Source organism: Lissotriton vulgaris, chromosome 4_1, assembly GCF_964263255.1.
Source record: "Lissotriton vulgaris chromosome 4_1, aLisVul1.2, whole genome shotgun sequence".
Classification (NCBI taxonomy): Eukaryota; Metazoa; Chordata; class Amphibia; order Caudata; family Salamandridae; genus Lissotriton; species Lissotriton vulgaris.
This window is the reverse complement of record NC_141691.1, coordinates 325,419,601-325,440,150: the sequence shown is the minus strand read 5'-3', so window position 1 is coordinate 325,440,150 and position 20,550 is coordinate 325,419,601. Positions and strand designations below refer to the sequence as shown.

At 42.2% G+C, this 20,550-nt stretch overlaps 1 protein-coding gene across 11 annotated transcripts in view; it reads left to right on the top strand.

Moving 5' to 3' along the window:
* The first annotated feature begins 2,923 nt into the window (after positions 1 to 2,923).
* The window catches only part of PHF6 (PHD finger protein 6), a 271,288-nt gene continuing 253,661 nt past the window's right edge, over positions 2,924 to 20,550 (top strand). For 4 of the 11 annotated variants that reach the window (XM_086918695.1, XM_086918694.1, XM_086918693.1 and 1 more), the window contains exons 1-3: positions 2,924 to 2,977; positions 10,873 to 11,057; positions 16,756 to 16,857. In XM_086918695.1, coding sequence (XP_086774821.1) covers positions 10,923 to 11,057; positions 16,756 to 16,857 — 237 coding nt within the window. In that variant the 5' untranslated portion in view covers positions 2,924 to 2,977; positions 10,873 to 10,922. Of the gene's footprint in view, positions 3,099 to 3,509; positions 4,063 to 9,954; positions 10,037 to 10,872; positions 11,058 to 16,755; positions 16,858 to 20,550 lie in introns of those variants that run through there. The other 7 variants (XM_086918687.1, XM_086918686.1, XM_086918685.1 and 4 more) reach the window with 5 other exon arrangements.

The following is a 20,550-nucleotide window of genomic DNA, read 5'->3' as shown; positions in this document are numbered from 1 at the left end:
GCATGGATATTTCTTTTTCTATGCAGTGCAGGAGAAAAGAAGTTTATTTATTACTATTCACCTTTCCTGATCCCTACAGCTGCTTATCACATCAGGCTGTGATACAAATTTTGACTAATGGAGTAGTAGGTAAGAAATGTGTTACTATTTGCTTTTCTTTTAAAAATCTGCACAGGGTGTGCGCTGCATTTAAACGGTTTTTATCATTATTACGGCTGATGCAGGACAACAAAAAGACAATACAAAATACCCAGATACCGCTGGTGATTAATGATCCTGCTGGAAAGCACTAATTTGTCTGTTAGTAGTTTTTAAATACAGACGAACTGTATGTGGAAGCTCAGTGGGTTACTACCTTTGTCACAGAGATCCTTGTGTTACTTGCAGTTCAAAAGTTACAATCCTAACATAGGACAGTGACCAACAGTAGCGGTTGGTGTTGTGAGTGCTGCTGGGCAGTGACGTGGAGAGGGGGAGGGGCAGGGTGGGGGGAAGTAAACTACGGAATAAGGACAAATACAGGTAAGTAAACATAAAAATAAATAAAATGAATTTCGTTGCGCGCACTGCATCGCCAAATGCAATGCAGTGCGCGCAACAAAATTAGTTTTATTTATTTTTATGTTTACTTACCTGTACTTGTCCATATTCCGTAGTTTACTCCCCCCTCCCTCCCCCTGGCCCTTCCTCCCCCCCACCTCACCGCCCGGCAGCCTCCCACCACCGACCGCTACTGGTGACCAATGAACTGTCACCAAAGAGCTGCATACAAACATGAATGGTATAGATAGAACTTCGCTTTTTTTGCTTTGTGATAGTTAGAACTTCCTCAGTCTTTCATTATTCTAATGTTGCTAAAATGATTATGTTTGGGCAGATATACATTTTTATCAGTAAAGCTGACCCCCATGGAATACTCTTTAAATCCTAAGGTTGTGTTTCCCCAGACCAAACCCTTTTAAAATATACCGCCCACCAGTATGGATGACATGTGATTCCTACACCTTGTAATCCTCATTGGATAATGTGACATTCCCTGTAGACTGATTGACATACTTGTACGATTCATTGTCTCTGTATAATGTGTGCATGGTGTAAAGTACTGACACACACTACACTGATATGAGTAGCGCTATACAACAAGTGAAATGCTTATGAGAGAGGGGCTACGTAAAGATGAGGGGCACTGTTGGACAGTGGCAGTGAGGAAATCCGAGGAGGAGGTTGTGGGAGTGGCTACGGAGCGATGAGGGGCAATGTTGGAGGGTGGCAGTGAGGGAATCCGAGAAAGAGGTCATGGGGTGGAGGTGGGAGCTAGGGAGAGTTGAGAGTTGAGAGTTGAGAGGCACTGGTGGAGGGTGGTAGGTGAGGGAGTCTGAGGAGGAGGTCATGAGGGGGAGGGGCTACAGAGAGATGAGGGGCACTGGTGAAGGGTGGTAGTGAGGGAATCAGAGGAGGAGGTCATAAGGGGGAGTGGCTATGGGGAGATGAGGAGAACTTATGGCATGTGGCAGTGAGGGAATCCAAGGAGGAGGTCAATAGGGGGGCCATGGAGGAATGAGGGGCACTGTTGGAAGGTGGTAGTAAAGGTTTTTACGAAGAAAGAGGTTATTGGTGTGGAACCAAAAAAAGACTCTCTCAGCGTTGAAGCCGACCCGGTCATGGCCTTTCTGTTTTTGTTTATTTAATTAGCAGTCGGGTCATAAGGGCTGCATACATACTTTAAAGTGCATGCTAATTATATTTATATTTACTGCTATATTCAAAGTTTTAAGTTTGAAGGTGATTTTACTAATGTTTTTACCGGGAAAAATGAAAGTGGAGCCAGATGGTGCCTGATATGGGGCTGGGGCCCAAGGTCAGCTGTGAGATATGGTGCACTGGAGAGGAGTAGTAGATAATCAAGCCTGTAAGAGAGTGTGTTGCAGAGTGCAGGGTCAGGTGGAGGCAGTAATGAAGAGGGATTCTCCCTGAAGGCTCGCACAGAGGGAACCTAAGAAATGTCACTAGCCTGATACTCCCACCTCAGAAACCTCCTCTTCCCATCAAAGGAATATTACATGGAAAAAACACTTTTTGAGAGTGATAATATTTAGAAAGAGATTTGGAAAAGAGTGCGTTTTACTGGGCCTTGTGAGACTAAGAGTAGATAAAGGAGGGCCCTGAAGCAGGCCTGCCTAGACATATATGCGACAAATCGAGCCCGCAGTGGCCCACCCAAATGCACCCTTGGCCCACCCAAATAAAAATTCCTGGAGCCGGGCCTGCATGGCAATCTGAAACCTTGGCAGCTATGGTACTACTGGTGCAAATGTCTGAATGTAATTACTGTAACGTACCGTATCCTGCTACTGCTGTTTAAAGCGCTCCGAAGCATACCAGCTATATAAAATATCGGCGCTATAAAAAATTGCTAAAATAAAAAATAGCACATTTTAAAGGTGTAATGCCCTAAATTTCCACACATGATGCCTGAAACAACCACAAGTGGATACCGTGCCCCACCCCTCAGAAACCATGCAGAGCATGCTTTGCCTCAAAATATTCAGAGCTGCTCCATTTATAGGGGTGGGGGCACTTTATTTCCAAATTTGCTAACGGGGTCCACTTCTATTTTGGTACCACTCGGGTCTGTTTTCTGTCCCAATTCGAGGCTGGCCTTAACTACGGAAGGAGGATATCTATTCCTGTTCTTCTATGGGTTTTTTTAATAACTTGTTTCTAGTCCCTTCTTGATTTTTATCGTTTTGCGTCTTTTATTTCCTTCTTAACACAGCTCAACCTGGGGTTAATGTAATGACGCCGTACGTAAATCAAAGAGGCCGCGCGACGCAGTATTCCCCTCCTTTTCTACCCCACGGCTTAGTGACGTCAATACGCCGAACGTACCCGAATGAAAGGAAACGTCCAGTAACCGAGCTGTGCTGGGAAAACAGTTGAAACAAACAACGTGACTGCGTGTCAGCCGGGGGCCCAGGTAAGCTTCTCGCCTATCGCCTCTGGGCTCTTTCTATTTGGGCGCAGGGTGGCGAGCCCTTTAAATGTGCTGCCCCGCGGGGAGGCGGGCTGATACGCGCTCTCTCCTTATGCCTGTTGTGGTGGGTTGTTGGACGCCCGGGGAGCACTAGTCCGCAGAGACTGGGGCTAGACTTGGGATCGGGGCTTCCCAGGGGGTTCCCGCGTCCTCTTCTGCGCGCCCTTTAAAGTGCACCTAAGTAGGAGGGCCTTACATAGCATTGAAACGCACTGATGCAGCTGTGCAAGGCTGAGGTGTGTGGCTGAGCCTTGTAACAGCTGCACACCTTTCTGCCCCCTTGGGGGCTTCTTTTGTTTGTTAGGAAAACACCTCGCCACATACCGCTTAGCACCTACATTACTATGTTTTAATATATTCGTTATGATGCTCTTTCTGTTAACACGTTAAGGACTGTGTCCTTACATCTTTCAAGCGTGACATCTCCTTTAAATGTTTATTTATATATATATATAGCTGATAGAACTGAAATACCGCAGGCCAACGTACTTCGTACATTATATGAACGTATTTAATACGCAAATGTTAGATTTACCTGTACATGTATCTATTGTATTCACGAGTAAACATTTAGAGGAAAACAACTCATCTGTGTTTACTGTTGGCCTGGCTGTCTGGTAGTATTCAGTCAGTGAGTAATGGGATGATTTTCACTGAGCGGGTTCATAGTGACATCATATATGGGATATAGTACTCCCTGCCATACATTATAAGGATAATGTAAGTCGCTGAGAAGGTCCATCACCATAGAGCAGAACGAGGCTGAAGGCTGAGTTCCTTTATAGGCTTATGAAACTGCGAAGTGACTTGAAATATCCGCATGTAAGGCAGTTGGTGTAATACATGGTCACGCCATTACCTTTCCCACAGACCACTTAAATCTTTGGTGCGTCACTCGTTCATATGAAAAAGACAGCATGTTTGCAAACATGAAGAACAAAAATAGAATTCCTAGTGCAAAATGAAACACATCAAAACAGCTGTTGGCTTTTTTTTGCATAAACGATATGAGAAACAGTTTAATACAAGTGAGTTTCATTTAACTTTTCTATAATTACCTATGCCAAGCTAAAAATTCAAACATGTTGCCATAAATATTTACGTTTGGTTTGTCAGTACAGCTAAAAAAAACAGAGGAAAAGCTAGAAAAGAAGCATTTAGTCTTAATTCTTTAAACAGCTGCGTTAATTATGCTCCATGACCTGACCTGCGTTTCTCATCGGCTGCTGGCTCTGGCAGCAGGCATTGTGACATTAGAAACAATTGTATTAAGTTATAACAGTTGAATTTTGTCTTTAGTTTTTTATAGTAGGCAACTGTGTGTTTCACAAGTCGCCTATTATAAAGAAATTAAGGAGTTTTTTTTTTTTACAGGAATTGCAGAATCCCATGTAGTATATAGATATAGAGCAAAGCTTGAGTTGTCTATGTTGTCACTTAGAAGCCCAAAGCAAATGAGATCACTGTTTTCCCTTTTGACCCATCTATAATTTTATAATATGTATGCCCTCGCCCCAAATCATGTGCCCTGCTTACGACTGCTATGCAGGGGCAGCGGAGCATTGGGTGAGCCATTCATATTATGGCATTTACTCCCTGTCCCAAATTAAATAGAAAAATGCCTATCTGCCTGTCACCCACACAATACCCTTGGTTCCTTCCCTCCCAAAGTAGTAATATCTTCTCTCCAGTGCTGCATTTTCAACCTCTTGAGAGTTGCATCAGAGCATCATAGAATTCTGTTATGACATGGCAACTGTTGTAAAAATATTTGTTTTCCACTCTTGGAATGTTATATCAGTGAATAACCAGATGTATAATCTGGTATTCACAACAGTGGCTTTGAGTAAAAGACATACATGAGATGCAGAAATATAGATGGGTAACAGTGAATAACCAGGATATTTTTCACAGAAGGGTGCAGAGAGACATCAAATAGACCGTAATAGCAAATACCTTTATGTTGATAGCTTCAGTGGGAAAAATATTGTTGTAACCGTGAATTACCAACCAGGTTTAGAAGCAGGTTTTCATACTGGTGGAGCTCAATGAACGCCATACATAACAGTACTGTTAGACCTGGCACCTTGGCGTGAGTTTCCCTTCCACTTTTTGCTGGTGTGCCTCCGATGTTTTGCTGGTTTTCCGATACTCAGGGCACTGCGCCACGGCCAACCCGTGCCGCAGTGCAAGTGCTCCCTACTGTAAATTGTACATGTGATTGATGTCCATGATTGGTTCATTGGATTTACTGTTAGTCCCTAGTAAAGTGCACCAGGAGTGCCAGGGCTTGTAGATGCCGATACTGCTAGTGGGCCTGCAGCGCTGGGTGCGCCACCCACAGAAGCAGCCTTAAGATGTGTCTGGGGTCTGCCACCGCAGAACCCGCGTGCAGTCTCGTACTGTCATGCTGGCTGGGCAAGTGCACCCACTTGCCAGCCTCTAAACCTTCCCTTAACTTCATATCAGTCACCCCTATGGTAGGCCTGAGGGCAGGGTGCATTGTGAGTGTAAGGTAGGACAAGCCCTGATGTGTGTGGCCTGTCCTAGTAGTGAATTACAACTAAATTCGTATTTCACTATTGAAGGCTACCTGCTTCCGTTAGGCCAGAATGGGCTGCTGGAATTATTACACCCTATAATCCCAGCAGGCTCAGGGAGCATGGTAGAGAGTCATGTTTAGTATGCCTGAACTCAGGATAATAAAATATTTCTGTTAGTAAAGTTTATTTTAATGTCCTGTGTTTGCAAATGCTACTTTTAGAGAGTTAGCATTTGCCTGAACTCAGGATAATAAAATATTTCTGTTAGTAAAGTTTATTTTAATGTCCTGTGTTTGCAAATGCTACTTTTAGAGAGTTAGCATTTGCTTGCCTAACCATTTTAGCCCGCCTCTGCTGGTATGTGTATCTGACTGTCTGGGATGTGTGAGTGACAGGGCTGGGGGATGACAGGTGGTGAATGCGCAGATTACACCTTAGTAGGAGGTAGGAGTGGCTCTTGACTCGAAATCTTGCTGTGCTCTGCCACCACAATGCTGGCTCCACCCTCCTGGGGAGCGACTGATGACTCAGCCGACACCTGGCCCAGGAAGGGCGAAGCCCCATCAACAAGGTACTTCTGGCTGCCCCTGTCCACACAATGCTGGCTCCACCTCCTGTGGGGCGTCTGATGTGCCTGCCCCTCACACTGAAAGCAGAAGCCGGATTGCACCCAACAAGGTACTCAAGGACTGAAAGTGGCTATGCAAAGGCCCCCCTGGCCTGTAAGAACAAAAGAAATGCAGTATAAAAGAAGGAGCCTTGCTCCTTGTAAATTAGATCCTGTTTGTGCTACAGAAGGAACTCTGCCCGACGAGAAGGACCTGGAAGGACAAGGAAGGGTGCTGACTCTTGCCTGTGTCTGGTGCCTTGCTGCAGAAGGAGAGGAGAAGGAAAGACTACAAGAAGACTTTTGCTTTGTAAGACTTTGTGCCAAACTCTGCTAAAAGATCTCCAAGGGCTTGCTGCTGAACTTGCCCCCTGACCAGCGCCCCAGGACCAGTGGGCGCTACACCCTGAAGAAAGCGACTGTGTGTGCTGCTTATCGCTGCAGTACTGACGGAGGAGTCTGGGAGCGCTGGGCAATCCTGCCACGCTCCCCGTAACCCAAGGCATCGACATCCCCCCGAGCACCGTGACCGGGGCCCCAAGCAACAGCGAGAGCAACGTGAGGTCCAGCCGCCGCTGGCCCGAACACCGTGACCGCATCTGCGCCGGGAGCCCGAGAGCAACGTGAAGGAGGACCCGTCCGGTCCAAGCTCCCGAATTGACTGCGCTTCGAGCCGCCAATCCACCTGCGAAGACGGACAACCGCCCTGTGGTAACCCCCCCCTGGTCGGTATCCTGCCCGACAGCTCAGCTGTGAGCGCACAGCTGCAACCGGCACTTTGGCTGGGTACGTCCTGCACTTGGGGACCGTACTGCCACTTGCCGCCACCACACAGCCGCCACCTCCAGGGTCGGAGCGAACGACGAAGGAAGGACCCTGCCGCCACTGAACACCGCCGCCCCGGATGACCCGTGACCTGCCCGGCTGAGAGCCGCAGCGAACCGCGACCCCCGGAAAAGCAACGCGACGTGGGACAGCTCCCCTGGAAGCCGCCCGCTCCACAAGAATTTGAACGGTACTGTGTTGTATCCTCACGGTGCGAGCGTCCTGCAACTCGAGCTCGCACCGCGCTATCTGCTCCCAACGCGAGCCGCCTCTGAAACCGAGGCTCGCACAGCTCCGGGTCCTAGAGGCCCGATCTCCCCTCCGAAGCGAGCAGAGACAGCGGAAAGCGCATTGAGGCGCTACAAGACACTGAACCTTACTGAACCCGGGCAGAAGGCCCAAAAGATTGCTTATTGCTACGAAAGAACTGTGGCAACCTGAACTCAAGTAAACTGGAACCGCTATTGAAAGTTTGACAACTGTATTTACAAGCCTGCTTGAAATCTATATAAAGATATATTATTATTATTATATTTCTTATATAGCGCCAGAATCGACCCCCGAATGGGTATCTCCGCGCTTGCCTTGGGAACCCGTCCTGGTTTTTCCCTGTGAGATAGCCCCTACAGGGCATCCCCAAGGTGAAAGCCAGGCATCCCGCCGCGGGGGGGCCGTTGTGGAGATTAAGCAAGCTTAATGCCCAGAGTTGCAGAGTGTGAACCCATGATTAGGTCAGGCACCGAAGCGAGAATTGTCGAGTCCGTGGACATTTGAGCTCAACACCCTGCCGCGTCGGGAATCGAACCCTGGTCCCGGGTCTGACCTCTGCTTCAGGGTCTGCCTGCTCTAACCAGTGAGCCACACTTCTCCACACTTCTTACAAATACAGTTTGGTGTCATTGTGTGGTGGGTTGGTTGTGACGGTGTAATATTGCAAATGTTTAACTCTATGTGCCCCAAAGATTAGCCTAAGACTGCTTAAGCCACACTACCTAGAGGGTAAGCAGAGGTTGTCTGGAAGGTAACCCTCAGCCCTGACGAGGAAGAGAGAGTCCCTGCTTGTCGTTAGTGTTGCACTGCGCCAACTAGAGACTCCCCCTTCCTACAAGTACCAATTGTAACAATACTGAGGTTATTTTGTCTGTGTCCGGGGTCTGTTGAGACCATAACTAGCAAAGCCATTAATAACTGTGAAGTTGAATTTCCTTGTACAGTTTTTGTTACTTTTTGGTCTTTATGAGGAACCATTTGGGTGTGAGTCCAATGTGCTTTGTTACAGTGCTGCTTTATTTTTCTTTCCTCTTGTACCAGCCAGTGGGGGTACCTTTTTAATTACAAAGAAAGGCTGGAAAAAGCTGAACTAAAAAGAAAAGTCCCATAGGCTTCCGAGTGGCAAATAGAAAAGGAAGAAATGGGAGAGAGTCAAATAAGCAGCCAGGTGACAGTGGAAAGTGAAGAAATTAAAATTTGATCAAGATGTGGGATGACATGAGGAATTGGCAGGGCGTGTCAGAATGCAAGGTATGCTGTGAGAAACACTGGGACGTGAAAGCCAGAGAAGACCCAGGGATGCAAGATATTTACACCCCTAAACACAATTAATAGAATAAGTCTTGCAGCATCTCTCCTTGATTTATATATTTATGTGTCGGACCTCGTCTGAAGAGGTTTGTAGAGCTGGGGAATATCCTGTGTATACAGGTCCCATTTCTCTAGGTGTTTGGGCTTTGGGAGACTGATATATCATGATTGAACGGTTAGCTTTTCACAGGGGATACATTATGAGTGAAGGACTAGCTCTTCACAGGGCACTGAAGTCTAGCACTAGAACGTCCTTCGATAATGGTTACCTGAGGTGGGCTTTTAGAGCTACATATAGCAGAGTTGCCTTGCTAAAAGCTCTTTTCACAAACACGTGCTCTTGGCATATAAAGGGATTGAACTCGTACGTTATATAGAGCTCATGTTTGCAATACAGTAGGTATGACAAGTGGTGTATATATATTGCAGAAGTTGATGTATGCAGGGCTTAAGTAATACATGAAAGACAATCGCTCACAATCCCCTTTTGTATGATTATGTGAAAACTATGAAACCCTGCTGCTAGTACCCACCGCCACCAACTTTCACATGAATTTACACTCAGTTGGGAGTCGTGGCATTTCTTTCCCTCTCAAGTCCCTGTTGACTGAACATTGTCATGCACCTGCCCTCAGAGGCTTGTTTTTTGAGCCATGAAAATAAATTACGTCCAGGCACCTTGAAATTGTTAGGGATGTTTTGTGGCATCGTTCTTTAGCCATTTTATTGTTTGTCCCACAGTCATTTAATAAAGCTGTCAGAACCATACATAAAGTACACAGAAGCCTTACACTCTTAAATAATGAACACCACAAATTCAGAAGATCCTTTTCATAGTATTATTTACCACCTGATTATAATTTCGCACGGATTATAATTTCGCACGGATTCTCACGGGTACTATTACATTTAGACTTTCTATCAAGAAAGATAAATAAATAGAAAAAAATCTAAAATGAAAAAAGGCAGAAAATAAACCTTTATAATACTTGTTACAAGGAAGCTGCTCTTTCACACTGTATTCTCCTGTTAAGTTTCAAAGCTTTTCTTTGTTTTGGTTTTACTATGTGTTCACAGTATTCGGTTTCTGGAAACACCTCTATCCAATAAGGTACAGTCCAATTGACCAGTTTTACACATAACCTACCTATTAAGTATGTATCTCACTAACAGGCACTTTAAAATTTAAGACCGCAGACCTTACATTTTGGGCATAATTGTGAACTCTTAATTCACACTTGGTTTGTGATGTAAATATGAATTTGCATGCGCAGTTAAGCAAAATATGTTCCTGACTAGGAATCATTTTTTACAACATAATTTAATTTTATTAAAATGTGTGAGGTTTTTGTTTCCTACTGCAGGCATTAACCGTTCCTCCTGTCCTTCAACAGTCTCACCTCTTTAATGCTTCAATTTGGCTGAAAGACCGCAAGCCAAATTTCGGTAAAGACTGGCTCTGCATAGCACCATGTGTGCAGCGTTTTCAGTAACTTTTCAGCTGTTTGAATTGGAAAAAAACATTGAAATCTGCAGATTGTGGTTGACTTGATTATAATGACTAATCCACAATTTCAGAAACACTGCAGAATCATCTTACTCCAGTGTCTGACTAGATCACATAGACTCATTTGAATAAGGAGGTCTGCAGTCAATTAGTCTGCTTAAAATCCTTCATCAGCCAGATTTGTATAGTAAAGTTTTTTTTTCCTTTAATGAAGTACATTTCTGCTGCAAGTAGGTTTTATGGGTGCCTAGGATTTTCCTGGAATGAGCTTGCGGACGTCCAGTCATGAAAATAGGGAAAGCTGGCATCACTGGGCGTGCATAAAACAAGAATGGATTTGTAACACCTAAAACTAACATTAGATAGTCATGATAACACCGCAACCAAAGAAGGCTATTTCTCTGGTTTTCCTGTGGGATCCAAACAACTTGCACATTACTATTTTTTCCCCAACCAGGAGCCTTAGGCCGATGCTCCGAAACAAATTATATCTCGAAATAGTGCGATTCGTTGGAGATCATTCCAAACTTATGGTTTGATGCTAGATTCCTTCCCTTTGCAACAACACTTTGAGATGGTGATTTAAATGAACCAGAAAGGGTTGAAAACCCACCTCTTTTCTCAAGCACTCTGTTTAATTGTCTGTCTCTCTAACTTGTGGTACCTTTCTCCACTGTCAACCACCCTTGAGGGCCATACAAAAAGTAAACTAGAATAAATAAGTATGTAAATAACTTTAGTAATTTTAAAAATAATAATTCTTGTTCCTTTTCAGTCTTTTTTGTTTTAAGAAATAAAGTGCATTCCTGTACCATCTCACACATCATGTCTACATCTATTGGGCCAAAGAAAATTGGAAGACCACGAAAATGTGCATTTTGCAAGTCCAACAAAGAAAAGGAATGTGGCATTTTACTGACATCTAGCAACCGAAAGGTTGCAGCACATCACAAATGTATGGTAAGTGGCCATCCCTGTAACATCTTAACTGATCACACATAGACTTCCTTCAGTTTTGGTTCTACTTAATTTTCAGTTTGTTTGGGACTGATTATTGATTTTCAATATTTTTGTTATGAATTGCTTGTATGTGCTTAAACAAGTGTTGATGGTTGCTTAGTTCCAGAAATAATAATTTATTACATTGTAACATACCTGTGCTTTGGTCCTGGATTATTTGGTCTGCTCTTGCAGTAGTTAAAAGGCAAACTGCCCTTGTTTAATGAATGATCTTTCCAGTCAACACGCTACACACCTGCCATAAAGACTCATCACCTTGGTGCAAAAGGATCTCCAAAGGCTTCCACTTGAAGCAAAATGCCTGTACGAACTCTGTTGCATTACGTACAAGGCAGTGCAGTTACTCAAAGTAAATGAACTCTTGTAAAAATGTGGAATATCTCTGCTTAACGTCCTCCTATAGAAAAATAGGCCTGTGGCTAGAAGTCTCCAAAATGGTAAAACGCAATTGTCAGGAGCAACTCCAAAAGGAACCCCAAATCATTCTCCCACAGGAAAGGATCCACTCCCATCAGATTCAAATATGAGCTCAAAATATCTTTACAAAGACGTAGTATCACCAAGCTTTGCTTCCGTTTTCCCATCATAGCATACATGGACTTGCTTTTATGTTTGGGGCGAAGCCTCTCAAGTCAATGTAACTTTTAAAATACTCTTGTGGAATTTTCATTTTGCTAAACCTAACACCTATTTTTAGCATAAATGCTTATATCTATTATTGTTATACCTTAGCTTCCTCTGCTCATGAAGAGACCTTCCGCTTATTTTGCACTGAAGTATACAAAAAAATGATTGATGGAATTCTAGAATGAATCTCACCCACTGGTAATTATTTAGTGCCACACCCAAGACCATCATTATTTACACACCATGCCACCTCAGTTTGGACCCACCCATATATTAATCATTCTTGACCTTGCTCCAATGGGAACTGTCCAGCCCGAACTGCCAGGCAAATTACCAGTGGCTGAGATTAATTCAGACATTCCTCCATCACTTTTTGTATTCTTCAGTGATTATCTCCACACGTCAAGTGATCCTGGGTCTTTAGAACTTGGTATTACACATAAACTACTATGTGTGTGTGTATATATACCTTTTAACAATTTTTGCCTCTTGATTGTCTGCTAAGAAAGGACCATTTTGCATATTTTCGTGCTTTTACGAGTTGCTGATCCGTTATTTGTTTGAACAGGTTCACTTTTGTTTGTGAGTTCTTCGATTTTTTTTTTTTATGTAGTGCAAATTCTCTTAGAGTGCTCAACTCGCTTGATTCCTGATCACCCTATGGAAAGCCATGTGAAATGTTTTTCAGGATATGCAGCAATAGACTATATTTTTACACACACATTTGACTGTAAACATAACCCTTATTTTAACATTTTTCTTTTTATGGAACGCAGGCTTTATCAGAATTGTGGCTGAACACATGTCGATAATACGTCTTGAGTAACTGTGCTAACACATAGGTTATAGCTGTTACTTTACTTATACCTATTGCGGTGCGCATTGTTTCTGTTCTGTATGCATTTGAAACTGTTCAGACTTGTAACTGCAGAACATTGGTGCTCTGCACACTTTAATTAACTGTGCAGATGATCCCGTGCACACAGATACAGAAATATGTTCCAAACAGTTGCATTGTAGAACAAAATTGTTACTGCATATTGCGTACTATTGTGTTTTTAAACATGCACGTGTTAAAAATCATGCTTTAGTAAACACAGTTGTGCTAAAGTACACAATTGTGTATCGTTATTATAGACAAAACAGCCTTGTTTATGCTCTACCCAATAACTGCACATCTGCTGGAGTGTGGCTTTTTGTAAAATATCTGCTTAACAAAATGCTCCAGACATCTTTGTCCAGTAAAAAAATTAACAAGATGACAAAAAGTCACTTGTGCTATGCATTGAGGTGCTAGGGCTCTTATTATGTCGGGGTTTGCATTAATTTACTGAATTGTTTTACTCCATCCATTAGGCATGGACGGAAAAGACCATATATTTTGGATGCATTAGGGAAAAGCTTTGTTTCCTGATGTGTAGCTTGTCATGTATTCCAGCTTTGTGAGTTCAGGATTCCTTTTCTTGATAGGCCATCTGTGATAGAAATTCCCAGTTAGGTAGGCTGGTGCACTGCCCATTATTGCTTTGGAGGTGATTGAGCTCATCTTGTACATTATGCATGCCAGACGTGGCAGCCAATGAAGGAACATGTGGAGAGGTGATCAAAATATTTGTCTTTTAAATCAGGTTGCAGCATTGAGGAGATCTTACATTTTGGTCATTGTGGAGTCTGGAATGCTAGTAAGCACAGCATGCCTACACCCAGGTCTGAGAGAACAAGGGCTTCACTCTGGGTCTGTAATCTGATTATGGGAGGAAGGGTTGTATTCTGTGTGGAGCGAGAGCAGGTAGCACCAGGATGTCTGTGTTTGTGATGTGGCTTTCGAAGGATGATTTTCATTGTAACGAGGTTAGTGATTTTCTCAACGTTTTTTTTGTTTATTTGTTGGCCGATGGTGTTAGTGAATTGATATGTAAGGATAAGAGAACAAACGAAGTTTCTGGTGATGTACATCTTAAAGCCTTTGACATTGGTGTTAGCGGTGTGATGCTATGGCATGTGCAGTGATTAACATTAGGTATTTCATCTGCTCTTTTAGGGTTTGTAAGTGGGCACTGCTTGTACATGCATTAGGTTGCTGAGACATGTATTCAGTAATAGAAGGGTATTACCCGTAGGGGTATCCCGCACATCAAAAACAATATCTTGTGAATGAGAGTCCTACGTGATGAGCAAAACAGTTGGAAATATAATATGTCCTGAGGAGTAATGCTCATAACACAGACCATACCATCTTCTTCCTTGATTTGATAAGCAAATATAATTTAAAAATCATTTTGGAGAAGATATTTAAACTTGATGTAGGTCTCGATTAATCAGACTTATTAGTTAAGTTTGAGCCCAGACAACACAAACCACAGAGTAACACCGAGACACTGGAATTTCTTGAAATATGAAGGGAAAATATAAGTGATAAAACACATACATCTGAGGCCAAATTACTGGATCATTGGACTTGAACGTTTGCAGACGTTTAGCAAGCATAAATAGGGAGACCAGTATCTGACTCTTCTCCATTAAGATGCTGCTATGGGAAAATATGTTATCCCTCCAAACCACACTTGAAGGTAGATAAAAGAAGCACTCTCAGTAAAAACATGGGAAAAGTTTGGAAACCAGAGGAGCGTATTACACAATTGCACTGCTGTGGGTGGTAGGTTTCTAATGGAGGGATTCCACTAAATACACAAACTGTAGGTGTATTTCAAAGAGCATTCCACGTACAGATCCAAATTAAACAGAGGAAACGAGGTAGGTGTGGGAACGTAATGCGCATTGCGAGTCACCTGCTCTGAATCATATTGAAAGATTCATATCTGTCGCTGATACTGTGGATTGTTGAAGCTATATTGAAATTAAATTCTTAAATGCAAAATAAAAAACTCTAATCGGCTATAGAAAGGTGGTGTAGTATTACTGAATGTATGCTTGTCAAATATACCCCAAATGTAAGGTGCGCCTAGGGCCCTCATTCACAGATGTTTGAAATAGTCTAAAATGTGCTCCTGTAGCATTCTCTGGACCGATTACAGGTTCTTTGACCATGGAATGGGATTTTGTTACCCCAAAAGAGGTTTTTGGCGACCTTGGTAGTATTTAGGTGTGCAAAAATGTTTTGAAAGTCCAACATAGAAAAGTGACAACAAGCCAGCCAATTATAATGGTGCTCAACAAAACTAACAGAAACCTACAGAACTGCCCTTCATCTAGACCCCTATAAACCGTTGCAGTGGCACCAACATCTGAGCAAGGTCATATGTACCTTAATGCCAGAGGAAATTGAAGCAGTGGTTTCACTGTATAACGAAAGTCTTCAACACCATACAACACAAATTCCTTCTAATCAGATAAGATGAACTTTAGTCATAGGACCCTAAAGTTGCAAAAGTCCTAACACTTTATTGATTATGGGTATTTCACAGGATTTCTACTACTGTTCGTCCCACGTTTATTGGAGTGCTACATTCTGTGAAATTAAAAAAGCGCCTGCAGCATTTGCTGCTTTTTAGATCAGTCTAACAACACATAAATGTACAGTGCCTGGATACTCAGCCTTATGGGTCCTACAATTCTCAAAGAACCGTTTAAATCTTCTCTTAAATTGACCCAGTAAAGTAATGGGTTTGAACCCTTTGAAAACAACTTTCAATTGTAATGCATTTTAAATACTTTTATGTTCTTCTTCTTACCCCATTGAGGCGCTTACCCACTTCATTGTACGGGTAGTGTACTACTATGTTGGATGCCATGGATGGAAGTGTGTGCCTGCAATATTGCCTCCATGGCTAGTGTAGATTACATGCTCTTACTTTTATTTTTATGTTGCTGCACTTTTTTATGGACTTAAAATGAAAATCAGTGCGGGACAGGATGCTTAATCATAAGAGACGCTGCTCGGCAGCACATGTAAGAATGTTGCATGGTTCATGTATGATACGAAGCATATTTGAATAAAAAAGGAGTACATTCTTAGAACCTGATTCTCTCAGTCGAGTCCTCTGATGATGCCAGGAGTACACTCCCCTAGTAATTACTTTACAAGCCCATGGGCATTGAGCACATGTAAGAATGTGGCATGGCTCATGTATGATACGAAGCATATTTGAATAAAAAAGGAGTACATTCTTAGAACCTGATTCTCTCAGTCGAGTCCTCTGATGATGCCAGGAGTACAATCCCCTAGTAATTACTTTAGAAGCCCATGGGCATTGATTTCATTTAGATAGAAAATGGCGGGGAGGGAAACATTTGAGATTGAGAGAATATAAGGAGATGGGGATTGAGGAAGGAGTGTGGTTGAAGAATATAGACTAGGTCTCACTTCCACCCCTGCTCCACCCACACCAACCAATCATGCAGATTGTCTATTTGTGTAGCGCTCTTAGGTGTCATTGTGGGACATTCTATCACTGAACAAAACACCAACTGGTATTATGGTTTTATGAAGGCATCCATTTTTTGTTTATTAAGCTCACTTGGTCACCAGTAAAGATATTCAGACTGGTATAAACCCGTTGTAAACCAAAGTTCCAGTACAAATGATTTAAACAAGTATATAGCCTGCCATTTTCCACCACTTCATTTTAATTAGTTCTAACAGACAGTAAAGTTCTCTAAATTTGTTTTTGTATACTTTCTAGTAGACTGTAAGGGACAAAGACCATGTGTGTGGAGGCTGAAGCTTATTCTTTATTAAACGATTTATTTTTGGCACAATTCTTTACTCCTAGAAGCAGTGTTAAAATAATGTGTGTGTGTGATCAAGAACCAAAGCTCCAGCAGAAGAATTGTAGCCTCTTTAAGCACATGGCTGATGTTGGTGCCTGCTAATGGGAGGCAAGCCTTCCCAGAACCACGAAGATTGCAATGCTCCTCCAGGGTGTTTTTTAATTCCTCTGCCCCTACCTCTAATTTGGGCACCACTGTTGTTGTTAAAACAGGCCCTTTTATGCAGTTGTACTTTTTATTGTAAATTACATGGCAAATAAAATCAATTTATGACTTTCAGCTTTTTTCATCTGCATTGGTGTCCTCTCATTCTGATGGTGATGACCTTGCTGGTTTTTCTTTTGAAGATGTTCAGAAGGAATTAAAAAGAGGTAGCAAACTGGTAAGGTTTTCTTCCTAGTTATGTTTTTTTCCAGGCATTTTTTCTCTCGTTTTGAATAATGTTGTCTGTAGTATTCTTCTGTTGACTTTTGTTTTAAAGCCTAAAATATTGATATTATGAGCCTCAGCATTAATGGGACCAGCTGTTTATAGGATACATATCTTTTGGTGATTTGCCTATCGATTGCGAACTAGTGCTTTTTCTTTACAATGTGAATGTGCCCATACCTATTTCTTTAGAGTAGGTTTTCTTACTACTTGAGGAAAGATTTGTCAAATAGTAAATGTGGCTGGGATTTTTTTTCTAAAAGAGGTGTTCTGTGCCTTAAAGATTTAGGCAGGTCACAGATGTGATCAGGGAATTATTTCATAATTAACTAATAATTCATTAAACTGATTATAGACCTGAGGCATGAATGATGTGCTAAAGGAGCAATACGTAAACACTACATCTCTTCTATAAAATTCAGAAGGGCTACTCCACCTTCCTTATGACCTTTATAGATGTGCATTTCTAGGGGCTTCCGTTATTGCTTTTATCCAAAAGGGCAGTGCTTCCCACACTTTATAGAACCACAATCCAATTATCAGAACAACAAACTTTTGCGACCCACTTAGCTTTAGTGGACATGAGGCAAGACCTTAATTTTAATGTTACCAAAGCATTGTGTGGTAGTGCAGTGTCCTTTACAAACAGCACATTTTCCATTGAAATCGCAACTCAATTTGCAAAGACTTAGTTTTACTGATAAAACCACAACGCGCGCAAATGATAATGTGTGGAAATTGGGTTTTAGTTAATATTTATCATCTGTGCTTCACCAAGTAAACTGTCTTGCTTTGTTTTGATCCTCTTAAAATCTTTCTTTCTATCACACTTCAGCATTACCAAAAAATGTGATTCTTTTTTGCTTTCCTAACTGCTGAATGTGTACAGTTAATTTACAGGTATTTACATTTTGTTGTGTGTTGCAAAAAATGATATCCTACAGCCTTTCCTTTCACACTCTACCCTAGCAAGATTGTCACATAATTAGTCTTGCTTTTCTTTCTCTGGCTGCAAAGTGAGAGGAGTTTGTAAACCCCAATCCCCATGTTAAAAAAGGAGCAAATGTCGGAAGACCTAGCCTGGCATTTAGCCGCTGTCTCTATAGCCCAACATATGTGACGAGATAAATGCAGAATTGAAAGGCATATTTAAATATTGCTTAGACGTTTGTGACCTACCAAAAATTGGCTCATGACCCACAGTTTAGGAAATACTGCAATAGAGGGTTGTGTATTTTGGAGAGTCTCTCATTTACATATACGACTGTGTGACTTTAGGCACAACCTGGTAATCTAATGGTTCCTGCATGCAGTGGAATGCCATTATTAATAGCCCATGATCTTTATAGATTCAGGTTTGCTGTGAGGGTGTTGGGTAGGTTGGAAGGGTTTTGGGTGTGTAGAGGGTGGCCTGTGAATAGTAATTGAGCTCAGAAATTCGTGCATTAATGCCAAGTGTCTAAAAGCCTTTTAGGCCCTTAAAGCCCAGTTGCAGTAAACCAAAAAGGGAAATCAAGTAATGTAGGGTATCATGTAATGTAGGGTATGTGTAGAAGTCTGCTCCTACTTCCTCCCTGCTCTCTTGTTGACACCAGCAACACCCCACAAGAAAGAGCACTACCACAGTTGCTCTCTAATCTGCGAAGTTTTTGAAGTAGACTCCAAGATATTTCTGAAATAACTCGTAGTCTCCCTCTTGTTTTGCCTTAGTCAGCTCGGCCATCTGACATGGAGCAACCCCTCCATTGCAAAGCTTTTCTTTTTTAGAAAGCTAGGCTTTTTTTAGGTCCTGATTTTGGCACCACAGCTATAAAGATACCCATTGTTACAATAACAATAGAGTGGATGTTGAGTCCGCCATTTTAACTGCGGACTTTCTTTGCCCAGCCTCTTTCATTTGAGACTCCACTCCATTGCTATCATTGAACTGTGTGCGGGACTACTTAAAAACTGTAGCCCTCTGTCCCGCCCTGCTGGCTCACCATTAAGTGTCTCACCCTAATCTACTAGTGCTGCATGCGTCTGGCCATTAAACCCAGACCTGTTGACTCTACGTATGCTTTTTTTGACATTTGGGATTTTTTTCACCACAAATGATATTCAGTCAGAATTTGTTTGCTGTTGCCTTGCATTTGGTGTATTATTAAGATTAGAGTAGTTTGTGTCATACTTCGGAGCGCTTTGAGAAGATAGAAAAAATGCTCTGCAAGGAAGTGTTTTTATTTTGAGAAGTGGCATCAACAAAAGGTACACTGAACTAAATTTGTGTTCTTTTACAACAGGTTGAGAGGAATTTCCTATTTGTGCAATTTTTAATTTGTTTTTACATCTTGGGGTTAGTTGGTAGAATAGGTGTGAACCGATAAGCTACGACTTTCTGAAAACTATACAAAATCCTGAATTCAGCAAGGGATTATTTATGGGAATTGGTCAAGGCTTCTTCTAAGAAAACATAAATTGCATTTAAAAAATATTGAATAGGCTGGTCAAAACACGTGTAATTTGGGGTATTCATGGTCAAACTACACTGTTAATTTCTTATATGTTCCACAGACCTCTCTGGCCAAAGATATATAACTTTTATAGTTCATAGTTGCATGAAAACATGCAGTAACCAGAGCCAACAAGTGACCCATGGTTCTCCATTATTTTTTGGTGTGGCATTGTAGCCTCATGTTTCTAAATACTTTATAATATACAGTTGTGACCATATAAAGAGGCGTTTGGGCAGCCCTCTACATTCATTGGTCTGTTCATGTGTCATTCACATTTTGCTTCCTCCCACCACCTCATCGGGCAGTGGGTCAGCCCACTTCTGCTATTGATTCTCTGTGCTGTGAGTGATGGCATTTTTCATGTGTACACCTGCCTTAAATATAGTCTACTTCAATGCCAGGCCTGGTAGAAAATCTCTGCTTTCATTTCATGCTTCTTTTCTTTATTTTTTGTGATGTCTCCATCTCCACATATTTTATGTTTCAAACATATGTAAGCAACTTTAGATACTGGTATTTTCACTTTTCATAAATTTTGCAGTATTTATGCCTGTTTTGTATATATTTAGAAAATAATTGGAGCCAAAGAATTGTGCTTGTCATATACATACTGGTGATTGGTGTATACGTGATCGGCTGGTTTGAGTTAGCTGTAAGTCACTTGTCTCGGGGTAAGACCTGTACCCAGGTTATGTACCTCAATGCTCCTCCGTGGGCATGCAGCACTGGTTGTACCAGCTCATTGATCGTGCCACAGGTTTGTCCTGGTGGGGCCTGTGTGCGCAAGCTACTGTTACTCTGTTTGGCATTTAAAAAGCTACATGTCAAAGTTCTGCATGGCTCTTGCTATATCAGAGTTCTCCCTGGGGACAGGTTACGGTGTTGGGAAGAGGAAGGGTATGTGCGCGTGTGTGTTACTTGCAAGGGTCATGAATGGCACATGACGGTGTGGTTGGTACGACAAGGCCTGCTTCTTGCATTGGATTAGCATGGGGAAAGGTAGCGATAGGCTATTGAGCAGTATTTTCTACGTGCAAAATAGTAGCAGTATAGTGTTTGATATTGCTAAGTTCGTAATGATGAATCCTCTCTGGTAGTGTGAGTGGATCCGCCATTATGGAGATGGAAATGTCACTTTGGGAAAGTGGGCG